Source organism: Alosa sapidissima, chromosome 3 (assembly GCF_018492685.1).
Source record: "Alosa sapidissima isolate fAloSap1 chromosome 3, fAloSap1.pri, whole genome shotgun sequence".
In the NCBI taxonomy this organism is placed as follows: Eukaryota; Metazoa; Chordata; class Actinopteri; order Clupeiformes; family Clupeidae; genus Alosa; species Alosa sapidissima.
The window spans coordinates 2536135-2562226 of NC_055959.1; the positions used below are offsets into that span (position 1 = coordinate 2536135).

General features: G+C 44.1%; 1 protein-coding gene across 1 annotated transcript; it reads left to right on the plus strand.

The window, feature by feature from the left end:
• The first annotated feature begins 1717 nt into the window (after window positions 1-1717).
• prkacaa (protein kinase, cAMP-dependent, catalytic, alpha, genome duplicate a) lies at window positions 1718-26057 on the plus strand. The gene is made up of 10 exons (XM_042087538.1): window positions 1718-2387; window positions 12571-12632; window positions 13119-13247; window positions 13367-13465; window positions 14350-14432; window positions 15379-15505; window positions 15928-16023; window positions 16463-16585; window positions 19281-19445; window positions 22384-26057. The coding sequence occupies exons 1-10, from the start codon at window positions 2339-2341 to the stop codon at window positions 22507-22509; spliced, it is 1059 nt and encodes a 352-aa protein (XP_041943472.1). The 5' UTR covers window positions 1718-2338; the 3' UTR covers window positions 22510-26057.
• The last annotated feature ends 35 nt before the right edge of the window (window positions 26058-26092 follow it).

Sequence of the window (26092 nt, forward strand, 5' to 3'; positions counted from 1 at the left end):
TTTCCAATACTATGTGAAAGACGTGATCACATGTAGAGCTATCTGTGCACCCACACGAACATATTAAAGGGAAGCTCTTCCCCTGCTCATGCCTGCAGCCCCTACACTCCTCTATTCATGGGGAATATAGTGCCTATGAGTAGAACTAAAACACAACACAACTCCTCTGAGCTTTAAAAGAACTTTTCCTCTAGTCGCACGCATGCTAATTATCAAGCACTGGCTTTGCAAATAACGATGTCAGACAAGGTAGAATATGTTGCATGATTTTATGAAAGTACGATGTATTGCGACATCAGATGCAAGTCAAACTTGTAGTTTCTTATGTCTCATTCCATCGAACTACAGAACCGCTACCCGATCTGGCAAACTTACATATATAGAAGCGAAGCGAATTTTGCAGAAGTGCCGTTCACCCTGTTACGAGTTGATTAACCACTGAAACGATTTTGGAAACATTATTTTAAGGTACAAAAACTCTTTGGTGTTGCTTTAAGCTGTTTTTGCATGATTTTTTCTTTCTCTACTTGTTTAAAAAAATGTATGTTTTTATGCTTTCATCATACCTGTCATTTCAAATGTTAATAAATAATTCGATTCCATGCTATTGCATATCCACTAAATGCCATATGCTAGACAGGATGAAGTTTTTTATGGTTATGGTGTCTGATTCCCACTCCTTTTGGTTATGCTCATTGCCGTATGTCATGCTCTCTGTTCATGCAAAATGGTGTGGTGCCTGATACAAGGGAATAGAGAGTAGCCTAGCACATTTTTTCTGGTTTCATTCATAAAAAAGGAGCACCAGTCATTTTGGAGTGAGTGGATCAGCTCGCTTCCTGTTGCTAAGCAACGTGAGCAGTTACAGCACGCAACCATGCAACACAGGAACATAAGAGCCTATGTTTTTTCCCCCTCCCTTATGCCGAACCTAGTAATGTATTGTTTTATAATAAATGAACAGTTTAGCCAGTTAATGACCATTTTGGATTCTACCACGTAAAAGTATAACGGTATTGCCAGACACATTATGGAAAATGGTATAGTTTAACTGCAGTGCAATTGCTAGTCTTCTTGCCATCAAAAAGACTTTGGATTTTGCCGTGTTATTATGAAACGGTCAATGTACTCGAGCAAGACGCCCCCTAATGATTCAACAATTCCCATGCTGTGTAGCCATTTTTTATATTTTCCTGCCCATTGGAAAACAGTAATCAAACGTTCTAATAATACGCTTATACACACAGAACAGAAGTGACCTCAATGTTGTGACTTGCCATAAACCCGACTTATTTTTTATATTCTAAAAACGTAGGGTGTCCGCGTGCTTTAAATTCTGACCAACTTTCTAAAAATAGACCATCTTGACGTCACACAGCCAATCACAGATTAGTCGGGCGGGAGAGGCCATTTCGTTTCAGAAGCCATGGGCTGCTGGCCAGAATAATTTATGTGGATCTACGAAATGTTTTGCACAGTTAAGTTGCAGTTCTGAATGACTGAACTGAAATGTGGATCTTTACTGTATGAATAGTATGAAAATAGATGACGTTATTCATTGGACTGCGAGGGTGGGACAAAGTTAACCTGACAGATAGTCTTTGACAAATCACAATTCTGCACAGACCACACATGCAAAACTGTATCCAATCAAAGACATTCTTTGAGCCTGTCATCTGAACATTGACCAATAAGAAAGATTTAGGGGATTGGTTCTGTCTGAAGCTGGAGTTCCCTCTAGCTGTAGTCGGAGGATTAATGGGGGTCTGTCGAATTATGCGAACAAGCTAGCTAGCTGCAGCGGTTCTGGATCCTGGAAAGTCATCGGGGCAGGGACCAACTGAAAAGGGGAATATTATTTTTTATTAGAGAAATAATACCAGCTGTTAGAGGAGTCTTGGCTTCTCCAGCAGCAGAGTCCGGGCCTTGCTGGGTGCTACAGTAGAGTCTGAGGGGGTAGCGTTAGCTACGTTCGAGGGGTAGAGATACACGCAAAGAACTGGTTTCGACGATTTCTACTGTACCTAGGGAGCCGAGAAACATTAGTTGGCTAGCAGTTTACTGCAACCCAAAGGTAGCTACATAGCTAACTCACAGAGCTAGCTGGCGTTTATTCGCTAGCTAGCTACTTAGCTAGCAAACGTTACCTACGGACTTTTTTCAACGCAAGGTAGAACAAACAACGGGGAGATACCACGATTGGTATAGACGTGTTGCGAATTATGTTTGTAGACTACGTGCGCATCGACTCTAGATATTGAAGACTCGATTGAGAAGTGGACGTAACGAAAATCGCAAGAAATTCTGTATCAAGGGATCTCCTACCTGGCCTGCAATCATGGGCAACGCGCCCACCGCCAAGAACAAGGGCAACGAGATGGAGAGTGGTGAGTTTGCTTGTATGGTTAAACATTAGTCAATTGGCTGGATAGCTAGCAACCTTAGTATGATGCAGAATTATTTCGGGTCTTCATGCATCACCTGAATAGGTGGGCCAAATGTCAATGGGGAACACTTTCGATTATGTATTATTAGCTGACTGGCTAGGTAGCCAAGGCACTGAAACACCTATGTAAACGCGTAGCTAGCTAACTAGCTTAGTTGTTTTCTTTGCTCTCCTGAAGATGAGTAGCAGCAGTCGGTCAAGGCCCTCGAATCCTGTTGACTTTTTTTCTTCCAATGTCGTTTTACGAACTAACACACGCAAATGTTACATGCACCGGTTTGGATAAGCTTCACGATAGGTCTTACTTCAACCACTTCCCTCCTTCCTGTCAGTTTGAGGGGTCTTTGAACCTCGCCTTCAAAAAGGAAATACTTGGTGGTATTGCTTGACATTGGCCATTTTACACTCTGTAGAGATCTGCAACGTTGCTTTTTACCCTGCCATTGCACTTGTGACAGTTTGGTTTGATTTTGAATGTGACGTGATGCACAGTTATGATGTCTAGGTGAGAAATAATAATAATAAAAAAACTTTGCGTAATGCTTGCAGCAAATATTGAAAATGCATCCACTAGCCAGGACTTTCAAACACAGTAGCATTTGAAGTAGGCCTATCGTTGTCATGGTTGGTTAGGTATTCAAAAGGTAATGTACCATTAAGGTTATCACTGCAATGTCCAGCAGTATGTGGCCAAATGTAGAACTTGTAGAATATAATGGAACATAACGTGTGTTTGTGTGTGGGGTGAGAGAGAGCGTGTTATGGAACACGAGTGTCATGAACCCAGACTTGTTGTGCTTAGTGTCAACCAAAGCTTTTCCTCCATGGTTGAGATTAGTTTTGATAGTCTTGGTATGCCAAATAATTAGACATCTTTTTAAAGTATTTTTTTGCTGTATATAATGAATTAGAATAGAAGAAGCTAAAATGAAGACCTCAAATGCGTGTTGTTTAGAGTTTGCTAACACAAACATACATATTTTCGTGAGACTGAAGATATAGGACTCCAGTAGCTCGGAGCCGTGTTTCCTTGTCTGGGTATGGCAACCTCATTCACAAGTTGACTGTTCAGGGGGCAGGTTAGATGATAAATTGCTGTTATCTACCTTTGAGATGACTGTAACAAAGAGGAAGTAAGGAACAGGTAGGCTATCTCTTTGGATTTTCAGTTCAAAGCTTTAGTTCCCAAATGCAGTGTTCCACCGCGACTATCACAACCTGTTCAGTATTCAAAACAATCTCTTTCTTTCTGGGGAACATTTTGGGAAACAAACCCCAATGTTTTGTATTTCAGTGTTGTCTGCACATTGTCTCAAGACAGTGGATCCTTTAGGATGGAGCATAGGTCAACAGGTTTTTTTTTTTATGTTTGCTGTTATTTTGTTTTCTGAGTCAGAAGAAGATATGGGTGGCAGTATACAAAGCATACCTGTGGAGGGGAAGTAGAGTTTTATACCACATGTGCAATAGAGAGGAAAATAATGTAGTGTTGACAAGCTCATTGTCAACCTCTCCGAGATCGGAAAAGTTGCCTTTGTGACCTCAGAAAATCTGCATCAGAGCCTGTCTCCAAAACAGGAGGCTCGTCTCCCTGAAGCCATCCCCAGGGGGAGAGGCTGTAGTGGGTTGTTGTAATGTTCTAGTCCCATGTTTTGGAGATGGGGAAAGTGGCAAAGTTTGAGGAGAAGTGCAGTGTAGGTCAGATGGCAATGGAGGGTATAGGGACCTAGAACTAAAGCGCTGGGTCGCTCTGGCTCTTATGAGGGCCCGCATGCAAAAATATACAGTTTGGTGTCCCTCAGGGGGCCGGGTCCGCCTGACCTGCAGGCAGAGACGCTTCCCCTCACAGGAAGTCTGTTTATGTTCATGCTCTGTGGCAGTCACAAAGTAGTAGCGATGGTGGGGCTGTGTGTGTGTGTGTGGGGGGGGGGGGGGGGGGGGGGGGGGGGGGGGGGGGTGTATTGGAAGTCTGGTGGTGGTGTGTGTGTGTGTCGGGGGGGAGCCATTTTCTGGGCTGTAGAGGTGTCATATGATCCAGTCGATGTGATCCACTCCAGGCTTAACTGTGACGCTGAGGAGTCTCTTGAACATCATGTGATAGCCCAGTGTTTAGAACAAGACTACTTGTGTGTGTGTGTGTGTGTGTGTGTGACCCTCTTGTGCCCATCTTTGGGCAGCTCTGCTTTCTCTTGTTCTCTCTTCCTCCTTTCCTACTATCCCAACAACTCTCTGTTCCCTATTTATCTCATTTCCTCTTCACTTCTCTTCTCGGCGCCGGAGAACCCCCCCCCCCCCCCCCCCCACCAAACTGTCCTGCAGAGGCCAGCCACTACCTCTTCACTTGTGTTGTGTGTATGTGTGAGTGATTTAGCTTTACCCTACCGCAGGAATGGAACACATGCGTGGCTGCCAGATTTTTAAATCCAGCCTGTTTTGCCACCACTGTCGAAAGACCTTGTGCAAAATGTGCAATTTAGAGCCAGCGCCGACATCGCTGGTTGTAAGAGTGTGTGAGTGTGAGAGAGAGAGAGAGAGAGTGCGCGCGTGCGTTTGTGTCTGCTGGCCGTGAGGTGAAGCAGGGATGTGTGAAATGGGCCTTCGCAACAGGCTGCCGGTGGAGCGTAAGTGTGAAGAGTGGATTTCTATTTGCATGGGACTGCATGTCATTTGAATATGCCCGATACATTCAGCTGCGGTGTGGCACGTGTGCTGCTGCTGCCGCTGGTGGTGGGATTGTGAGGGTGGCGTTGGTATGGAGTGGGGGGAGGGGGGGACTGGAGAGGACTAGGGCAGGGTGCAGGGCTGGGGGGGTAGGGGGTTGGCAGATTATGTTCCTATTCTGAAGCCTTTCATGGAGGTGGGTGATTAAGCCGTAGCAGTGCGAGCCGGTAAGCCAATCCCCTCAAGGAGGGCAGGTTTGGAGTTCTCCCCTACTCATGGACACACAAACAAACAAACAAACAAACAAACCTTATTATATACAAAAATAATAACCCCCCCCCCCCCCCCACACACATACACACATACACACATACACACACACACACACATATACACACACACACACACACACACACATACACACATATATATACACACACACACACACATCCAGTCTAAGGAGCATGCGTTTTCACACACTTTGTAACTTCCAGCTGCACTAATGTCATCCCCCACACACACACACACACACACACCTGACATTACTCTATGACTCTCTCTTTGTCTCTCTCATACAAATCATATTTTAAACTCTCAAACATTTTTCAAACACTTAACCTCACACAGTGCCCTCCCCCCACTAAAGCCAGTCCCCCAATCAGCTGTGTCTGCCCATGGTCCACCCTGATGCCCAGGAACAGGTGCAGGGGCATGGTGGTCAGAGTTGTGGTGGTGGTGGGGGCTTACGCAGGCACACGCCGAGTCGACTCCGTTTTCCAGTACATCTGCATGGTTCGGAGGACGAAGACCTGCAGTGCGCCGGTCGGGAAGGACCTTAAGGAGATCGTGGGCCACGACTGGCAGGGTTCAAGTTCACCTGTCTTGGAGGGTGGGGTGGTGTTTGGAGCTTCTGGAGCAAATGTCTATGTCTCTCCTCTTGCCCTCCACGACCACTCTACTACCACCACCACCAGCAGCAGCAGCACTCTTGCCCTACCTGCCCTTTTCTCCGCTAGCGGTCAGGGGAAGAGCGGGAGTTTCCTGGTGCCTCGGGGAGCCTCGGGCCCACAGGAAAGGGCTGGGTGGACAGTGTGTGGCGGGACAGGAAGTGGAGAAGCAACAAAAGGTCCGAGCGCTGCCCGCCTGCCTGCTGGCCGAGTCTGAGCTCAGGCAGGAGGGAGGGAAACGGAGGAAGAGAGAGTGGTGGACGCAGTGACGTGGGGGTGTGTGAGGTGGGGGTGTGTGAGGTGTGAGGTGTGTGAGGTGTGAGGTGGACGCAGCGACGTGGAGGTGTGTGAGGTGGAGGTGTGTGAGGTGGAGGTGTGTGAGGTGGGGGTGTGTGAGGTGGGGGTGTGTGAGGTGGGGGTGTGTGAGGTGGAGGTGTGTGAGGTGGAGGTGTGTGAGGTGGAGGTGTGTGAGGTGGGGGTGTGTGAGGTGGGGGTGTGTGAGGTGGGGGTGGCACAAAAAGGCTAAAAGGAAGTTTGGAGAGGTCTGGACAAAACATCGAGTTAAACTGAGACGGAGGGGTGGTGCGAGCTCTTGATTGGACTTGGGGACTGGGCACACTTAACCAATAAGGCTACACTTGTTTTTACTTTTTGCCACACACATTTATATTCTCACATAAACACACTCACATTCTCACACACACACACACACATACACACCCTCTGGTGGCATGTCGGTTCTGCAAAAGTTGGCGGGGAGACTGTTCCAGCGCGCCGGACCGTGCTTGGGCAGCGGCGAGAACGACAGTCACCTCCAGCTGCCGGACGAGCCTGAGGCCTGCCGCTGGAGTGAGTGCCTGACTGACTGACTTTACAGAGCTATGCTGCTCAAAAAGGGGTTTGTGTGTGTGTGGTGGTGGGGGTGGTGGTGGGGGTGGGGTGGGATTGAGGGGCGGGGGTCCTTGGCTGGAGTGAGTGTTTTGATTGGCTGAGTGGGTGGGAGGAGGGACGGCTGATGGGGTGGTTGGCTGTGAGCAGCTCGTCTGAGGAGATCTTCTGACTGCTGCTGCTGCCGTTCGCTCGGTCTGGCTCTCGTAGATGCATGTGAGGTTGTAAATCAGGCCTCTCCTGTCATCATTGAACCGTTGTCATCAATGTGGCTTGGTAGAGTCAGATTTGGGATGGATTCACAGAATGAGTCGTTCAATAAATCTTCCATTTGAAGAAGGACAGTTTCTTTTAGTCTATGTTATGCATGTTAAATGAATGCAGTGTAGTGTGAATAAAAAGAACTACCTGAAATCCAAAAATTAGGAAGCATAATGCTTCTGTATATTGCTCTTTAAAAATCGGTCACTGTCCTTGGTTATCTAGCTGCTTAACTCAGATAGTTGAGGGTGCTCCAGTACAGTCCACTAAACTGTGTAAAGATTTCTTTTTCTGAAAAGCCAAATGTGGGCCTCAGCTGCTCAACTGGGATAGTGACATCCCCTGAAGCACTTGGCTTTCTCTGTCTAGCTGTTTTTGTTTTAAAACAGTAGCAGTGTAGTGAAAGCAGCGAAACAGGAAGCTGGGGCATTGGACGAGCTTGCGGTGTTCTGCAGATTGTTCCCTGATTAGAGATTTGGACAGGGGTGTGTGACTTACGGTGCTTTACCCCCCCCCCCCCCCCCCCCCCCCCCCCACACACACACACACACACACGTACGTTCTCTCACAACGCACACTAACACTCGCACAATGCTCTCTTTATGCAGCGTCTCGTGTTTGCTCTGTTGCCTGGCATTGGCTGCGTCACACAGGAGTTCCATCGCGGCCGTGTGTCTGTCTCCCGGGAGACGTCCGTGTGTCCGTCAGCGGCGCGGGCCAGAGCCCTGTAGCGTGGGGCTTAATAGAGTGTCGATCCGTGTGTGCTGCGCTGTGTTTATGTGATTCCCCCCCGTCTGGCCACCTCTCTCCCTCTCTGTGCTCTCTCTCTGTCTGTCTGTCTGTCTGTCTGTCTGCTTTGTCTGACTGCTTTGTCTGACTGTCTTTCTGCACCCCCTCCCTCCACCCATCTGTCACTTTACACACTCTCCCTATACACTCCCACTCCATACACTCCCACTCACTGACTCACTGTCTCATTCTGCTCCTCTCTTTGTCTCTCCCTTCTGCCCCCAGCCTTTGTTTAGTCAGGAGGTTGTAGCCAGTTTTCCTTTTAATGTGGCACATGCAAGGTCTTCAAGATATACATGGGAAATAAACAGCACTGCATCGCTTAACAGCATTTAAGCTGCATCCCCGCCAGTGTCTGCTCCCCATGTTCACCATGGCCAGGGTGCCTACCTCTCTACTGTGAAGCTCAGATGCTGCCTTCCTGCCTCCTTCCCCACTCTGCTTTTTACTGTCATGCTGACTGCAGGACTTAAAGAACCACATAGCGACTGGATTTAAAAGCAGTGAAAACAAATTTTGTGAACTTACCAGAAATACGGCCATCATCTCCGGGTTTCGTCAAATGAGCTTGTGGATCTCTGTGCTCATGTACCCACTGTTGCTCTGACCGCAAATTTCACTGGCTCGGATACATGGCGTTGTGCCACGTGCCACTAGGGACATGCCCCACACCGAGTGGCGGCTGGAAGCTCAAGCGTTATTTGGCTGTGGAGATGAGATCTGGTTTAGCGCGCCCCCTATCTGATGCCCAGACCACTGCTAACCCCCTTTTGGCCCCATTGACCCGACAGCCTCCCCTCCCACCACCAGCACCACCACACTTCCCAGCCTGCTTTACGTCAAAGTGGCACACAGTTGCCGCTGGGCACTACTGATCCATCCATGGGTCTGATCGATGAATGGGTGTGGATGGATGGAGGGATGGAGGGATGGACGGTAGATGGATATGCTTTGTCTGCTGGAGGACACACACAGGATATGGTTGTGTGTTGGTGGGTTGAGCTCCAGGGTGGTTTTCCATGTCACTCCAGCGCCACTCGACCTCTTGTGTCCAGTCACCGTAACAACTGTTAATGAAGTATGGTTAGTAGCCAACCAGGGGATTGGCTTTACGAGCTGTCAGTCTCTCACCTTTGTTGTTGTGATTGGTGATGATGCCCCTCCTGGTGACCGGACCCAAGGGAGGATCAATACTGTGTGTGTGTGCCTGCGTGTCTACTCTGTGTGCAGAATAAATATTGATAAGGATTGAAACGGAGCAAGGGTCCAATTGATTGTGCTGGGTAAAGTTAGCAGCTGTGGTGACTACAGTGACCACAGAGGAGATTGAGAGGCTCGTGCTCTCTGCAGGCTGGACTGTGAGGACTGAATACCCAGGGCACTGTGAGCTGCTGTGGTGGCTACCTCTTTAGTGCTGAAGCCAGAGCCTCCACTTGCAGCCCTGGCCTCAACCCCTGGGCAGCCTCCATCACCAAGGAAGCATGAGTCTGTGAGAGGGACGAGGCCCAGCAGCCCGATGAGCGAGCGCAAGAGCTCCCGGAGGCACGGTGGGAAAAGGGAGTCCCGGGAGTCTCGAGAAGCCCGGGAGTTGCGGGAGACGAAAGAGCCAAAAGAGACATTGGAATCCAGGGAATTGCGAGAACTCAAAGAACCCAAAGAGGCACGGGAATCACGAGAGGCAAAGGAGGCGAAAGAGCCGCGAGAATCAAGGGAGCCGAAAGAATCGCGGGAGTCAAAAGAACCACGAGAATCAAGGGAGTCTAAAGAGCCACGAGAATCAAGGGAGTCTAAAGAGCCACGAGAATCAAGGGAGTCTAAAGAGCCACGAGAATCAAGGGAGTCTAAAGAGCCACGGGAGTCAAAAGAATCACGGGAGGCCCGAGAGTCGGCAGCTTCTCGAACAGCTGATGGCGGGGGAGGCTCCACGTCTGACTGTCCCACGGCCCTGCTGGAGTGGGGTAAGGGGTGGGAACCGGCTGCATCCTTCCAGGGCGGTCGCCATGGAACCCGGGGAGTAAAAACATAGACGAGAGAGAAGCCACTACTGTTTTGTTTTGCTGTTGAAAGAGCTTAATGGACCTGTTGGTTTCTATGAACCACAAAGGCCAAATGCTAAGAGTCCTTTGAGGAAACTTCTTGTGGTCTTTCTGGCAGGAAATGTAGAGCCGTGTGTGCGTGCGTGCGTGCGTGCGTGCGTGCGCTTTCGGTTATCTCCACTGATGTATCTTATTTCCTTTACTCTGTGCACACGGGTTTGTGGTGGCTGGTTGGCTTGTGAGGAGTCGAGTTCTTCTCACCTCCTGTGCATGTGTGGCTGGGCGGAGTGGAGCAGGCTACTGGAGCAGCAGCACTGTCTGGGTGTGGTGGGGTGGGGGGCAGGCCGGAGATAGCATCGCCGCCACTGCTGGCATGTGGATGGGTACGGTGTTCAAAAAGACTGTCACAGTGTGTGAGTGTGTGATGTTAATGATAGATGGTCAAACTTTTTATTGGATCAGTGTTGGTGGATGACTATTTGAGAACTATTGCGTTTAGAAGCCATCTACAGTCTTTCTCTTGTCTGTCTGTCTGATCTTTACTTACTATTCTCTCTCTCTCTCTCTCTCTCCTCTCTCTCTCTCTCTCTCTCTCTCTCTCTCTCTCTCTCTCTCTCTTTCATGAGTAGTGGTGGTGTGGAATGAGGAAGGCCCTTCTGTAATCTGGATGTTCCCACAGAGCGTTTAGCCCAATAAAGATAAGGCCACCAAATATGATTGTGCATGTGACAGCGGCGTGTATGGGCGGCGTTAGGCCAGTTTCAGGGCAAAAGGAGAAGGCTTCTTCTTTAACGTGTCGCCGGTCTGAACTTTGGGGCTTTGTGTGGCGGTTTAAAGGCAGATGCCACCCATGTGCACACAGTGGTGGATACTATCGATCAGGGGCTCTGCCTCTCCAGTTTTCCTGTGTGGCTGGCCGGGGCAGGATGTGTTATATAATGCAGGGATCTGGTCAATATGCCTCTTGCAGCTGTGGAAATTAGACCGGTGCTAGCATTGGTTTAGTGGAGATAGCCATGGGCCCCTTCAAACAAGTATAATACTCGCTGCGACTAGACCAACCAGGTTATACGCTTAGACAGATTAGACCAGTGAAAAGGACTGACTGAAAAGAGGCTGTTGTACTGGATTTTCATTTTCTGTGTTGATTTTTATTTCCGAAGACTCAACTAGTCAAATGTGTCAATATTTGTTGTGTTTTTATAGACAACAAAGTTGCTATTAAAACATTTTATTTATTTGATGCTGATATAGGTTACCTTTTGTATTAGATAGAAAATTCTATAGCTGATGTTTTTAGTAAGGTCCCACCTTTTTGAAGGTTTTAGAATATCTTATTAGCATAGATTTAAAAAATATATATTTAAGTTTCTGGCCATTAAATAGCCTTAGTTGCGGAAATGGCCTTACATTAAACAAACAAACAAACTTGTATTAGATAGATATATAGATAGATAGATTAGTTTATTCATCCCCAGAGGGAAATTATGCCAATTTATTCTTGCTATGGCTGTAGACTAACCAGAAAATATGATGATCAGTATTACTTGGTTTTAGGGCTTCCCTCAAAATTATGTCAGTAGTCAGTCAGTAAACTTCACTATTATTTTGGTTGTTTGGAATATGTTTAACCCTGCAGTGCCATTGCAGCCATCAAATTCCTAACAACATATGGCTATGTTATAACAATGTAGATAGATAGCCAAGACGTCACAATTTTAATATAGCTATCAAACTAAACGGTATTGCAGCCCTCAGCCTCTTAGATAATGTCCCCATGATAATCCACCCATGTGTAGTTACATCTCCAACTGAAAAGCCTTTCAGTCACATATCCTGTTATGAAATATGTAAGAAATGAATGTAGAGAACTGAAGTTGCATAATGAGTTGGTTGTCTTGCCGGTGTAACCAGTCATGAAATTGATTTATCATATATATCTTGTGCTCTTCTAAGAACTACAATGACTTGATCTATTTCAACCACTATTGACACCCACATGAGAGGGGTTTTCCCCCCAGGTTTAGGTTATTTGGTAGTCTAAGCCAGTGTTTTTCAACCTTTTTTGTTCCACGGCACACTTTTGACACTTAAAATGTCCCACAGCACACTAACATCCTGTGTGAAGAAAAAATAAACATACCATAGCCTAAAATTTCAAATAATACACAGATATGGCCTTATTATGGCTTCTATGCAAGACCTGCTTAATAAAACAAGCGCCCTCTGTTTCATTTGTAGGTGACTATATCTAATTTAATTGTTGTTATGAACTAGATATATGATGATTCTGTGAATACTGGATATGGGGCCCCTGTTGTACAATGCCTGCATACCACAAATAGTGCAATCATACAATCAATGAGAGCATGTGGTTATAAATTCTTTGATGCAACAGTTGCTTTTCTGGACCAGTGAGTGACATTTGGGTAATTTTCTGCAGTTTTAAGTTGGCTGCCGATCAGGCGTCAGATCATTGCTGAAATCCTCTAGAAAAGAAATGTATGTGCTCTAAGCCTCTGTTCTCTCTTGTCTCCTACAGTGAAGGAGTTCCTCGCCAAAGCCAAAGAAGACTTCCTGAGGAAATGGGAGAACCCTGCACAGGTGAGTCCACCAGTACACACACACACACACACACACACACACACACACACACACACACACACACACAACATGGCCGCCCTGGCCTCTCACTCATTGAAGGAATGCCCTCATGTACACACGCTATCAGGCAGGCCCTGGTATGTTTCACCTTCAGTTCACCTTTGTGACTGTGGTACTGAGTGTCTGAGGGGGGGGTGTGCCCCCTACTGGGTATATGGTGCAATGATATGAGGCAGTACATGAAATGAATGGTGAATCTTTTCCCCATATATAACTGAGGTTTTGGAGAGTATTTTTTTTGTAAGCTCCAAAAATATGGTAAATGCTTTTGGTTCTATGGTATTCCTTAACATGGGTCTGAACGATTGTAGGCCATGCGTGTTAAGTGATTGTAAACTGTACTAAAGTTTCTACTGATTCATTAGAATCAAATCCTTATCTTATTTATCAACTATAGTTCTGACTGTTTTTTTCCCCTCTCCACAGAACACCGCAGCCCTTGACCAGTTTGATCGGTTGAAGACCCTGGGCACAGGCTCGTTCGGACGGGTCATGCTGGTACGACACAAAGAAACGGGCCAGCATTTTGCCATGAAGATCCTTGACAAACAGAAGGTAGAGTGGCCTAAATGGATACTCCCATGACTGCTGTGGCTTTGATGTGGTTGCTCCTTGCGGCATTAGTATTGTTGCTCACTGAAGTGTGTGTGTGTGTGTGTGTGTGTGTGTGTCAGGTGGTGAAGCTCAAACAGATAGAGCACACGCTGAACGAGAAGCGCATCCTGCAGGCTGTCAGTTTCCCCTTCCTAGTGCGGCTGGAGCACTCCTTCAAGGTACGGCCATGCCATTGCTTGTTTGTGTGCGTGTGTGTCTGTGTGTCCTGTGTGTGTGTAAAACAGTCTATGACGTAGAAATGGGTGACATGAACTAAGTCATATCTCAATATTTTTAGCAGAATGGCGATATACAATATATCGATATTTTTCTATATATACAATATTTTTTCTGTAAATTCCTGTTTCCACCAAAGCATTAGGCTATGCATTAGGGTTATTAGTTGCACTTTTTAATTTGGCTTAAAATGTATAGCAAACCCAAGCCTACGCAAATGGCCTACACTGTCTTCATAGTTTACACAGGGGTTGTTTGTCAACTGAATCTTTGCTGGTGTCTGTGTAGACCTGCAGTTCAGCAACGTTACTTTGGGAAAAAACAAACTCTGTAGCGCTCTAGAATCTTTGCTCTGAAGATGGCTGTGTCTGTACATCTTATTTGGGTGGTATTTTATGTTTGTTAACAAGAAATGGATATAACATGTGATAGCATGGCACAATTATTGTTATTAAACTTACAGCTGCAGGGGTTTCCGAGCAAAGTACAATCTATAGTTACACCAGGCAAGCTCCACAGCACAGTTGTTGCATTCTACATCGCCACGTTGAGAATTTGCATTCTGAATGTACTTAATTTAAAAAGTCAGAATTATTTTTTGGTTGCTGAATTGAAGAAACGTGTAGTCATTTTAACGGAAAATAAACTATATTGATATAAACAATGTCTTATCCGATATCTAGTTTGAAAATATATCGACAAATCTTAAATTATATATACTGCCCAGCCTTATGATATCAGTCAGTATCATGCCTTCTGACATGTTTGACAATGACTCTTGTTGTACATCTGATGGTCCCTTATGCCCGCTGTCTGTGCTCTTCAGGACAACACAAACCTGTACATGGTCATGGAATACGTTCCTGGGGGCGAGATGTTCTCTCATTTAAGGAGAATTGGCAGGTTCAGGTGAGTTGTCGTTGTACCTCATATTTACCATAGTAATACCATACCAACCATAACACCATAGCTTAATAATTGTTCCATTATTATACTGTGCGCAGTATTGTGTAATGGCTGTTTTTGTTAGCCTGAATTTAACCAGATGCAAGATCACTTTGTGAATTCAGATTCTCTTTGTGTATTCAGATTCACTTTGTGTAATGCAAGTGAAACATGAGCTAGGAGCCACAAGTGGACAGCCAGACTAACACACAACAAGAGAACCTGCACTTGTAGTATTGTTGTTTATGAGTGACATAAAACTAGGCTATGCACATTTCTTTAGTGTAAAATAGCACAGATGACACACTAGAATGCCTATATTCATGAATGAAATTCTGTTCTCTGCAATCTGTCTAAGTTCAAGTCAACCAAGCAGCTGTCCCTTTGTATACCAAATCAGATTAAAAGTGTATTTCTATGTGTTGAGAGAAATGTGGCTGTGAAGAAGGTCATTGAAACTGTAACTGAGTCTGTTGCTCTCATGATCACTTGTTCAGATTCAGATTCCTTTTATTGTGACCTTTAAAAGAATACAACGGAATTTCATTGCACCAACTAAGGACAGATCTCAAGCAATAAATAAGTAAAAAAATAAAACTATATAAATAACATTTGCACATTCCTCCTTCCACGCACACACCAACACTCAAACACAGTCAGCAGGTATACGGCCAACATATGCTGTAAACATAAATAAATACAATTATTGCACAATCCCAGTTATCTGGATGATTTCATGGTAGTGTTCAGTGTAGTGATGGCCTTTGGGTAAAAACTCTTCAACAGTCAAGTGGTGCGTGTTCTAAGTGTTCTGTATCGTCTGCCTGTGGGCAGAAGGTCAAACAGATGGTGGACAGGGTGGGAAGAGCCTTTTAAAATATTTGTTGTTTTGTGCTTGTCTCCTTCCCAGTGAGCCCCATGCCCGCTTCTACGCTGCCCAGATCGTCCTGACCTTCGAGTATCTCCACTCACTAGACCTCATCTACCGAGACCTTAAGCCGGAGAACCTGCTCATAGACCAGCAAGGTTACATACAGGTACGTCCACCTGCTGCCTGTGCTATCCTATCCTAGGATTTGACAGCAGAGGAGGAGTTGGGTGTCCTGATGGAGTCATTCCCTGCATGACTTTCTCCCAGTTACTCCAGATATGGCCACTGGCTGTGTTTCAGAGCCCAATACCAAAAATACCCATCAATCACGTTGCTACTTTTTGTGTTTGACTCTGAGATTTGGCCTGCATCCATATCTGTGAGAATGTGAGAAATGTTTGGGATTTTAGATCATTGGGCAGGGAGTGACTCACATACTTAGTCACAGTAAGCACAACAATAAGGATTGTAACTGTTGCCTCAGTCACAACATGTGTCAGCCTCACTAGATGCTTTCAGCTCAGGCGTTGTGCCATTTTGGGTGTGGGAGTCTCAGTGTTCACACTAAGTTTGATTATCCTTACACAGGTAACAGATTTTGGGTTTGCCAAAAGGGTGAAAGGTCGGACCTGGACGTTGTGTGGCACCCCAGAGTACCTGGCCCCTGAAATCATCCTCAGCAAAGTGAGTGCCCCTTCTGTGTGTGTGTGTGTGTGTGTGTGTGTGTGTGTGTGTGTGTGTGTGTGTGTGTGTGTGTGCGCGTGCGTGCGTGTCTGTTTGTATGTTTTGATCTTGGCTATATCCGAGTCATGGGAGGACGGTACAGTACAGGGAGGCTATTCTGGGCACGTAACTGAACCATTCCGTTGGTGTTATGTCAGCTGCAATAAATAAGTTCCACTGTAATCAATGGAACTGGCTACATCAGTCGTGATGGTATGTTCGGAAAAATTAGTCCAGACTTTCAAAAACAATTGCTATGCTACACAAACAAAGTGATTCAGTTGCGGGCCTGTTGTAGCCCGGGCTTTAGTCATGAAAGGACATGTCTTTTTTTGTCTCTTACTGACCTTGCTTCTATTTGTCCTTTTCTCTGCCTCTCCTTACATCTCTCCCTCTTTAGGGTTATAATAAAGCTGTTGATTGGTGGGCTTTGGGGGTGCTTATTTATGAGATGGCCGCAGGTTACCCCCCATTCTTTGCTGACCAGCCCATTCAGATCTACGAGAAGATTGTCTCGGGAAAGGTCAGTCCAGATATTGAACTGCAAAAAAAGGAGACCAATTGCTTCCGATTCTTTTTTGCTCTCTTCTGTTTTTCCACATATGGGTCACCTATGGGTGTATACCGTAAATCCTCAAATTGTAGCCGGGGTCATTTATTTACTTAGGCTGCACAAAGCACAGACCTTTATTTTAGGGCTGAAACGATTCATCGAGTTACTCGAATAATTCGATTACAAAAATTACTCGAGGCAAAAACCCTGCCTCGAAGCCTCGTTAAATTTCTATGACACGCACTATACGCGCAGGGATCTGATTGTTCCACACGGACCGTTGTTCAGGAAGCACACCACTAGCACGTGAATCGTACATTCTGAAATTTCTGACGCGATGGCGGAGTCAAGATATCCATAAATGGCAGAGAATGTCTAAAGTTTTCAAGTAAGGTTTTGGGATCATTACATACTCAAAAAGGAAAAGAACAAGCATCAGAACCTAAATATCCACTCCATGCTGTTTCACCAAGCGTCAATAAAGTAGGCTAGGCTATTTATCAATCTATCTAGCCTATCTATCATCTATCTACGTAGCCTATAGCCTACATTGATGTTGGCTGATTTTAATCACATACTGTATTTGTAGCGATGTCATGATAGCTTGTTTAGCTTTGATGTTTTTAAGTAAGTAAACTTATTCACGTTCAATTGCAAGACAGTATGCCTAAAAAAAGAACCCCTCACACACATGCATGCACCCTCATCTTTCCTCACGCACCGCACGCGTGCACACACACACACACGCGCGCACACGCACAGGTTGCTAGGTTACCATAGCAAATAGGCTCACCCCAGAAATAATTTTTTAGTAGCCTAATGGTAAAATTATTTGTTAGTAGCCTAATGGTAAATGCTGCAGGTGTAGAAATCTACATAAAACAGATATTTATGTTGATGTCAGGTCTAGATTACAGCATGAAACTTGTTGTAGGCTACACATTAATACTTTAAATTGCTTTCCCTCTTCTCCCTCCCAGCACTTCACAACATAGTATGGGCAGCTTTGTTCGCCCAGCTAAGTCATGCACAAGAGGCTGCAATTTTACAGAGAGCATTTTGAACATTATTTAATTGATGGCACTGACACTTAAAAACACTAAATGGGTAAATTGCAATAAATTGGCTTAGTTTTGTAGCCTAATGTTGGAGTTAGAATAAATACCTCTGTGCCAATTGCTTGATCATTTTACAGCCATGTCATTTTCGTTATGCATTATGTGTTTTGGTTGTTTAAAAATGCAAAAAAAAAAATTATCCGATTAATCGATCGATAAAGTGCTAGATTAATCGATTACAAAAAGAATCGATAGCTGCAGCCCTACTTTATTTGGTGCCAGGTTGTATTCGAGGCAGGCCTTTATTTCTTATTAGGCTTCTGTTATAGAATTTTATTCTTAGAAGTAAAGTAAAAGGCTACTCTTAAAGTGGGCCAACACTGTTCAACACTTTCTGTAACCGGCATATCGGTAGGCTGTCAAAAGCAGAAGATTTTCGGTTTGGCTTGGTATTTAATTTACTTTTGCACTGTTTGATTATATTGCTGCATGTTGGGACTGATGGGCACTGGAATCTGGGGGGTATTTCACTATTATTTATTGCGAGACAAGGTAGCCACTTCCATTCATTCATTGAACGTGCGCTGTGCTGTAATGGAAACCTTATTGTGTAGCCAAGTAGCCTAAATTGAGTTACTTTTTTAATTATGCATGATTTACTTTTTATTATATTCGTAGGATGGAACGCTTCACGGGAACAATTGTGTTTAAATGTAGTAGTACTGCTTCAGCCTCTTGCAAGCTCAGAAGGGGGCGGCAAGAGACTGGTAGCTAGAGAGCGACGTGTTGGAGACCCATGGTGTAGGACAACGACTTTTCATTGGCAACAGTATTAAACCAACCAACAATATAAAATATTAAGAAGAGCTCTTTTATATATTTTTTTATTATTATATCTTTATTTAACCAGGGAAGAAAATCACATTGAGATGGGTATCTCATTTACAAGTGAGCCCTGGCCAAGGTAGCAGCACACAGTGAACATAATAGAGCTTTCAATTTCATTGAGTTAAATCGAAACAATGTCTTCTAGTGCTCGTGGACTGATATTCCTACTGGTATGCAATTATAACCCCTGCTTGTATTTGGGGACCGGCCTTTATTTGTCCGAATTGACCACGCCCCTGCTATTATCCGAGGCCCAGCTATAAATAAAATCCCGGCCATAATTTGAGGATTTACGGTATGAAATTCTGAGTCAAGAGATGGTCTGGTGTAGAAGTGTGCATTATTGAAGATGAAGTGTGAACGTGGAATATAGAATCCCTTTTGTCTGTTGAGTGGAAGTTTACTAGAATATCTGATTCTCTCAAGCAAATGAATGTGTGAGCATGTCATTTTCAGAACATTCAGTTAGAGGAGGTCACTGTGCACATCCCAGGTGCAGGACAAACAACTGTCAGAGCATCAGAGCCCTTTTCAAAGCATTGTCATGGTTGACTTGTAAATCTTTGTGCAACCACAGCTGTGTAGAAATGCATTAGGAAATGTTATCTAAAAGGGAAATTGTATGCAGAACCCGATTAACAGCTGCTTAGGTTGGGACGTTCATTTGGCCTCATGGCTGAACCCCCAGCAGTGACCTTTGACCCCTTTGGCTTTTTTAGGTGCGCTTTCCATCGCACTTCAGTTCGGACCTGAAGGACCTGCTGCGTAATCTGCTGCAGGTGGACCTGACCAAGCGCTTCGGCAACCTCAAGAACGGCGTCAACGACATCAAGGGCCACAAGTGGTTCGCCACCACCGACTGGATCGCCATCTACCAGCGGAAGGTCAGTGTCAGTGAAAAAGTGAAGGCTGAGCTGAGGCAGGCCAGGTGCCGCCGTGCGACACCAGCCCCACGGTGGTGTCCTGTTCAGTTGTATGTGTGGAAGTAAAGTCCCGTCACTCTGGGAAAGTGCAAAGTGAGAAGGGGCGGCGGCTAAGGACAAGCTGAATGTCTTCTCAGTGTGGTGGGCCAGGTGCCTGAGTGAGCGCTGCAGGACCTCGACAAACGGAGATCTATGGAAAAAATCACTGGATTTCTCCTTTAACTTTGAGATATTTTCATACCTATGAAGCAGAGGTGGGACCAAGTCACTGTTTGGCAAGTCACAAGTAAGTCCCAAGTCTTAGCAGTCAAGTCCAAGTCAAGTCCCAAGTAAATACAGAGAAGGGCAAGTCGAGTCCAAGTCCAAGTCACATCAAAGCCAAGTCGAGTCCAAGTCCAAGTCCCAATCTTTTTCAAGTCCTGAACAAGTCATCAGGTACTCTTCACTTAATAATGCCATTATTAGACTATCGATCATAATTTTAGCACTTCCATCTAATCCACAGTATTTTTTCTATAAATACAGATTAAAATATGTTCAATGTTTCTGTCTTGTAATCTTTTACGACATATGCATGTGCATACCTGTGTAATATACACATGTGCATACCTGAGTAATCTCTACAAAATGGATAGCTACATGACACTCAGCACAGCTGCAAATATATATAATGTTTTTCCAAATTGCGGAGCCCACTGTAAGGACGAGTAATAATTTGACTGATGGTATTTCACTGCGCTAGGCCACAGATTTGCCTGCAAACAATTTATTAGGCTGTCTGCCAGTGGTGACTCATAAGGGAAGCCAAGGTCAACAGTTTTATATTATTTAAAAGATAATAATGACAGTAATTTTGTTTTAAAGTATTCATTTCTTAAGAAATACTAGACATTTGATGCTGTTTATCTAATTTGTAAATGGTGCACGGTCACTTTAAGCCCATTGTGTGCCACTGTCCACACGTTCTCATAATGATCTTTTTTTACCAGCTCCGTTCAAATATAGCCTATGGCTAGTCCACAAACTTGTTTGTGCCACATGTATAGCACAATTTTAACAATGATAAGCATGATATTAAGTTGGCACAAACAGCTTTCATTCCTTTGGAAAGAGAAGCATGTATGACATGATGCTTGCTTGACATTTTCTGTTTGCAATTAAAAGTGAATTATGAGCCTGGTAGCCAGTAGCCACCTAGCTACAGTAGCTGAGTGGAATGCGTTTCAATCGGCATATCATGTGCTTCATGTAAATAAATTATTGAATACTTCAAGACTCACCAGTTCCATTACACAAGGCAAAGACAACTCTTCATAATATTCTTGTCCACTTTCCAAATCACAGTGAGTGCAGCTATGTCATAGTGACCTGGATCTCATAGTTTATAACAGTATAGTAGGCTAGTGAGAAACGGATAAATTCACAATCTCCTCTAATCTCGTATTTTTTTGCCTCCACGATTTCTTTTTATATGTTTCTTATATTTAAAAGAAGATATCAATCATCATCAACAATGACAAGCCAGCTGGAACCTACTCGTTTTCTCTCCCTCTCGTGCGTGCTTAGATGTGTTCTCAATTAAATGCAGTAGCTTAGCATAAGTTTAAGTTGGATCTTAATGGAGAGGACTCGAAAAGTATCATCTTTATGTAACATGCTGTTGGTGCTTTTTGACAAACGTTCTCTAACAAGAGTGCAAATCAGTTTGCAGTAAAGCTACTAGTGATTGGCTAAATGTTGGTCCTTCCTCTGTCTCTTGGTGCCCTACACACAGTGCGTAACGCGTGTGGGGGTAGTGGCAGTAATCTACTGAACTGTGCTCTGGCCGCTTGTCTCCGCTATTTATTTTTTTTATTTTTTTTTAGTCGCGGGAAAGCGTCTCTGGGTTGACTGGTACACGATCAGGAAATTTAGTTTTTGATTCGAGACATGTCAAGTCATCACAAGTCAAAGAGGCAAAGTCCGAGTCAAGTCTTGAGTGAATAGTATTCAAGTCCAAGTCGAGTCGCAAGTCATGCCGAATTTTATAAAGTCAAGTCTGAAGTCATTAAAATCATGACTCGAGTCTGACTCGAGTCCAAGTCATGTGACTCGAGTCCACATGTCTGCTATGAAGTATTGTCAGTTGTTTGGCCGCATTATGCTTGTGTATTAAATCGCCAAACTCGTGAAAAATTAAATGAAATGTCACATTGCAACAGCGTTACAAATTGCCGATCTGACTGAGGTGACTGATGACTGATGTGTAACATATGACCGAGGTGGCTTACACTGCATTTGGAGTAAATAAAACAGTGAGTTTACAAAGCTAAGGCTCAACAAAACCTCAAGATATGCTAGCTTGGCAATGAAAGAGATGGAACTAATGACTGATCTTTGGCTGTAACAACCATCCATTTAGAACTAGTAACGGCAGTTTGTCCTGTAAGTTGAGAAATTAATTAATGTGTGATGGAAAGTAGTTCTACAAACAAGACAGTTTTAGCATATCAGACATTTTGTTATATTTTATGATATCAGTAAATTGAATGAAAGTGTGGTATAAGGGAGATAATGGACTTCATGGCATTGGGTTATTAGAATTGAATGCATAATAATGTTAAGTTTGGTTATCAGAAGTTAAAGCGCTCCAGTTCACTTAGTGGTTGCATTACCACCTTGAACGTGCAATAACTTCTAATACTCAAATGCGGTGTGGTCCATTGTCCAAAGGAGCAGTCCGTTATAAACAGGGCAGTGTGGCTAATTAGCAGTTTAGCACACCATTTTAGAGCTGTAACAAAGAGAAGTGGTGATACTGTAGACATGGATCTTTATATGCGTCACGAAGAATGTCATTTTATGATCTTTGAAGTGGCATGAAGAGTAACGTGTGTGTGTGTGTGTGTGTGATTTTAAGGTGGAGGCTCCTTTCATCCCTAAGTGCAAAGGTCCTGGAGACACCAGCAACTTCGATGACTACGAGGAGGAGGAGATCCGGGTGTCTTTCACAGAGAAGTGTGCAAAGGAGTTTGCCGAGTTCTGAACGCACCCAGGTGCAGCAGAGGCAGAGTGGGGACAAAGAGGAAGAGGAAAAGTGGAGGGGAGGAACAGAGAAAGAGCAAAGGGTTAAGGGGGAGGGGGGGCATAAAGGTGGAAAAAAAACGGGACTGCCGACCTGCACATAGAAAGAGCGACAACAACAATGTACAACCCCCCTCCCTCCTTCCTTCCCTTCCTCGGAAGGAGCAATGAAGTGGTCCAGATAGAGCCAGCAGTGTTGCCTTCTCCGATTGTTTCTCACCTATTACTTATCCATTTAATGTTTTCCCCCCTCTTTCTATCTCTTGGTCTGGTGGCAGAGATGCAGTCCACTTTTTTTCTTCTTGTAATCCGTCGTCATTGTTTTTGGTTATTTTTTTCTTTTTAAAATCAAGGCAGAGTGACACTGTTGAGTCACTGCAGCTGGTTGCTGGCGTTGATGTCTATGTGGTGCTGGGCTGCAGCCCTTCCCAGGGTGGGTTATCTCTGGGGGTGCTTGTCAGTGAACAAGGGCATCACCATCACTGCTTGGTTATTAGAAACCACACGTCACCCCATCTGGACACACACACACTCAGTCTGCCCTTGCTCCTTAACCTTCACCTGCCCAAGCAATACAAAGTTCAGCTCTAATGTCTCTACTGTGCCTGTCATGATGGCAGCTTTTTCAGTGGTCGTGCTGAAAAGTACCTCCACTGGGATTCAGCTTGTGGCGGCAGCGAACCCTCTCTGTTCTGTCTTTTTTCTTTCTTTTTCTTGAGAATTGAAATCATGATGCCTGATGCATCACCACACCACACACACACACACACACACTCATCGATTATGTGTTTATATTGTGGCACGATTGTTAGTATTTTTTTTACTTTTTTTCTTTATTTTTTTCCAGCGCTTTCTGTTCCATCATGGTTGACCACTTAAAAAGCAAGACTAGATTTGAGTCATGTACCGAAAGTTGGTCTCTCAGCAGGTTTGTCATGTAGGTCTTAATTGTCCTAGGGACCTATCAGTTAGCAGACCTATGCTCAGCCTTTTGTAGGGATAATTATGTCCATCTGTGGGTGGCTCTCATGAATGAGGTTTTTCCCCTTTTTTTTTTGTTAATAACCTTTATGCGAATAATGTGTGTCTTCTTAAGTGTGTGTGTGAGTGTTTGTTTAGTTGTTTGGACAGAATCTATAATGTGTTTTCCTTTTTTTTTAGTAATCACCACCATTTTTATGATCACTCCTGAGCATAGATTCTTGTAGCACATAAATATAAATCGATATGATTGACTCCACACCCTTTCATTCACTCCTATCGCTTTTTCTCGCCTTTAATAGCTGTGGAATAAAAGTTTTTTTTTGGTTGTTTTACAAATAAACTGACATGATATCTGCCAAAATCACAAATGTTGACGGCATTGTTGAGAGCCTAAATGCTATGTAAGTAATTTAAGTGATGGGAGACTGTAAAGAGGGGGGAAAAGTAGCAAAACGCAAAACGTTTCAGATACATGGTGCATGCCATTTTTGTAGATAACACGTATAAAAGGGTAAGTAACACTTTTCTTTGGTTCTTCTCGGTATCTGTTTGGGCCAGGTTTCACAAGGTTGTGGGTATCTTTTTTTTTTTTTTTTTTTTTTTGGAGGTGGGGTGGAGGTTATTGTTGGTGTGTTTGTGTGTGTGTATGCCTTTGTTTCTGTTGCTTCATAATATTTGAAGGGAGCTTAGGGAGTGAGTGTAGATTTGTTACTATATGCCAGGTTTGAGGTTTTTTTTTTTTTTTTTTTTTTAAAGTTCTACTCAAGACCCCCCCCCCCCCCCAGCTTGGGCTACAAGATCCGTGAACTTTTTCGTCTGCTTTTCTTTTAAAGCAGCTTTTTAAATTGTCCAGTCAATCCCTCTCTAGCCTCTGACATGTCCTACCCCTCCTTAACTCCATTAACAAAGACACTTTTTTTCTGGATGTGTATTCTGGAAACCAATGCGTCCATGTCGCTTACAATTCCATCTGTAAATGGAAAAAAAATCTACCTATAATGTACAGAAATTAATCATTGCAAGAGGGTCATTTTAAAGTCTGCTAGCCCGGTTACATTTTGGACAGGATTCCCTGTGTGTACTGCAGGATGCGAGACAATCTATGGCCTAATCCCCAACACGGTTGGCTTTTTAAGAACCCTGTGCAATAATGCAAAACAATTTGTTTATGTCCAAACTTTTACTTTTGGCTTCTTGGTTGATGTGAACTTCTTTCATACTCATTTCATTATCTTTGGCCCATCCGCCCAGTCAGTTGTTCTTTTGCCAGCTGCAACAGCACACAGCTGATATGTGTTGGTGTTTTTCTTTTTGTTTCTTCAATGAACATTAACACATTGTTTTGTCATGACATTTAGGCTAGTTTAAATTATTTCAACTGAATGTTCACAAATCTAATAGTCTGTTGCCAGCTTATTAAACCTTTCAAATGCTATTTTTGTTTGGAAGGACTGGGTTAATTGACTCAATAGAACTGATGAATTCTGTCTTGTAAAAAATGTATGTGTATGAAGGAGGAAACATACTGGGTTTCAGAGATTTCTCGAAGGGTCCCTGCACAGTGTAATGCTTTACTGCATTGCAGGTTAGTGGTTATGGTTAGGTGATGAAGCACCTTTCTCCTGCAAAATCCTCTCAAAGTGATTTTCAAATGTGATGAAGATGCAAAAAAGGATTTGCACATTTTCTGGAGCGATGTGCAAGGCACTCATCATGTTTGTTTTCTCACCTTTATTTACCACTCCTGTCATATTTAGAGTGGAGGTCACATATGGATGTCCACCGAATCGGGCCTGGTGTTGGTGCAGGCCTCACGCTCTTAACTCACGTCGTTCACATTACTATTGTTCGAAGTGCGGCAGTGGTGTGCGCCACCTGGTGGCTGTATAACACACCGACACTGGGTGTGCAGATTTAGGAGGTTGGTTTTAAGTTTTTGGTCTCTGGGGTGTGGATGATAGCACAGTGCTTCATAAAAAAAAGGAAAGAGCAGAACCGAAATGGTTTGTAAAGGAGCAATCACCTTCATAATATACATGTGAATGACACCGAGTACTTAATAGCCTATCTGGCTCTTTTAACCTTTCTTGAACGGTGTCGATTGTCAACATTTCCCTCTTCCTTGTTTCCCCTCCTTCCACCGTTTTGCTCTATTGTGGTCACCAGTTCATGCTTACCTTTGCTTTTGTATGCATCCACTCTCCCTTACGCACTTCTTAGGCTACAGACATTTCGCTTTATGAATCATGGAGGAAAAAAATGTTGATTTTTTTTTTTTTGTCATTTTTTTTTCTAAATGTATAAATAACAGGAATCTTTCCTCCCGATGCAGGTATGGTGATGGTGTAGTCTGTTGTACCTTTTTTCGGGGAACAATACTGTATATCTCTGCCTTTATCAGTCTTAATTATTTTACCTTCTGGATAACTTGACAGATACCCTTAGCACACATCGAGTATGTTAAAAAAAAAAAAGTAATATTTTACAACATGTATCATTCCAATAAAGTTTTACTTGTTAAAATTACAACTACATGGCTGCATTTTGTTAGACGCTGGACC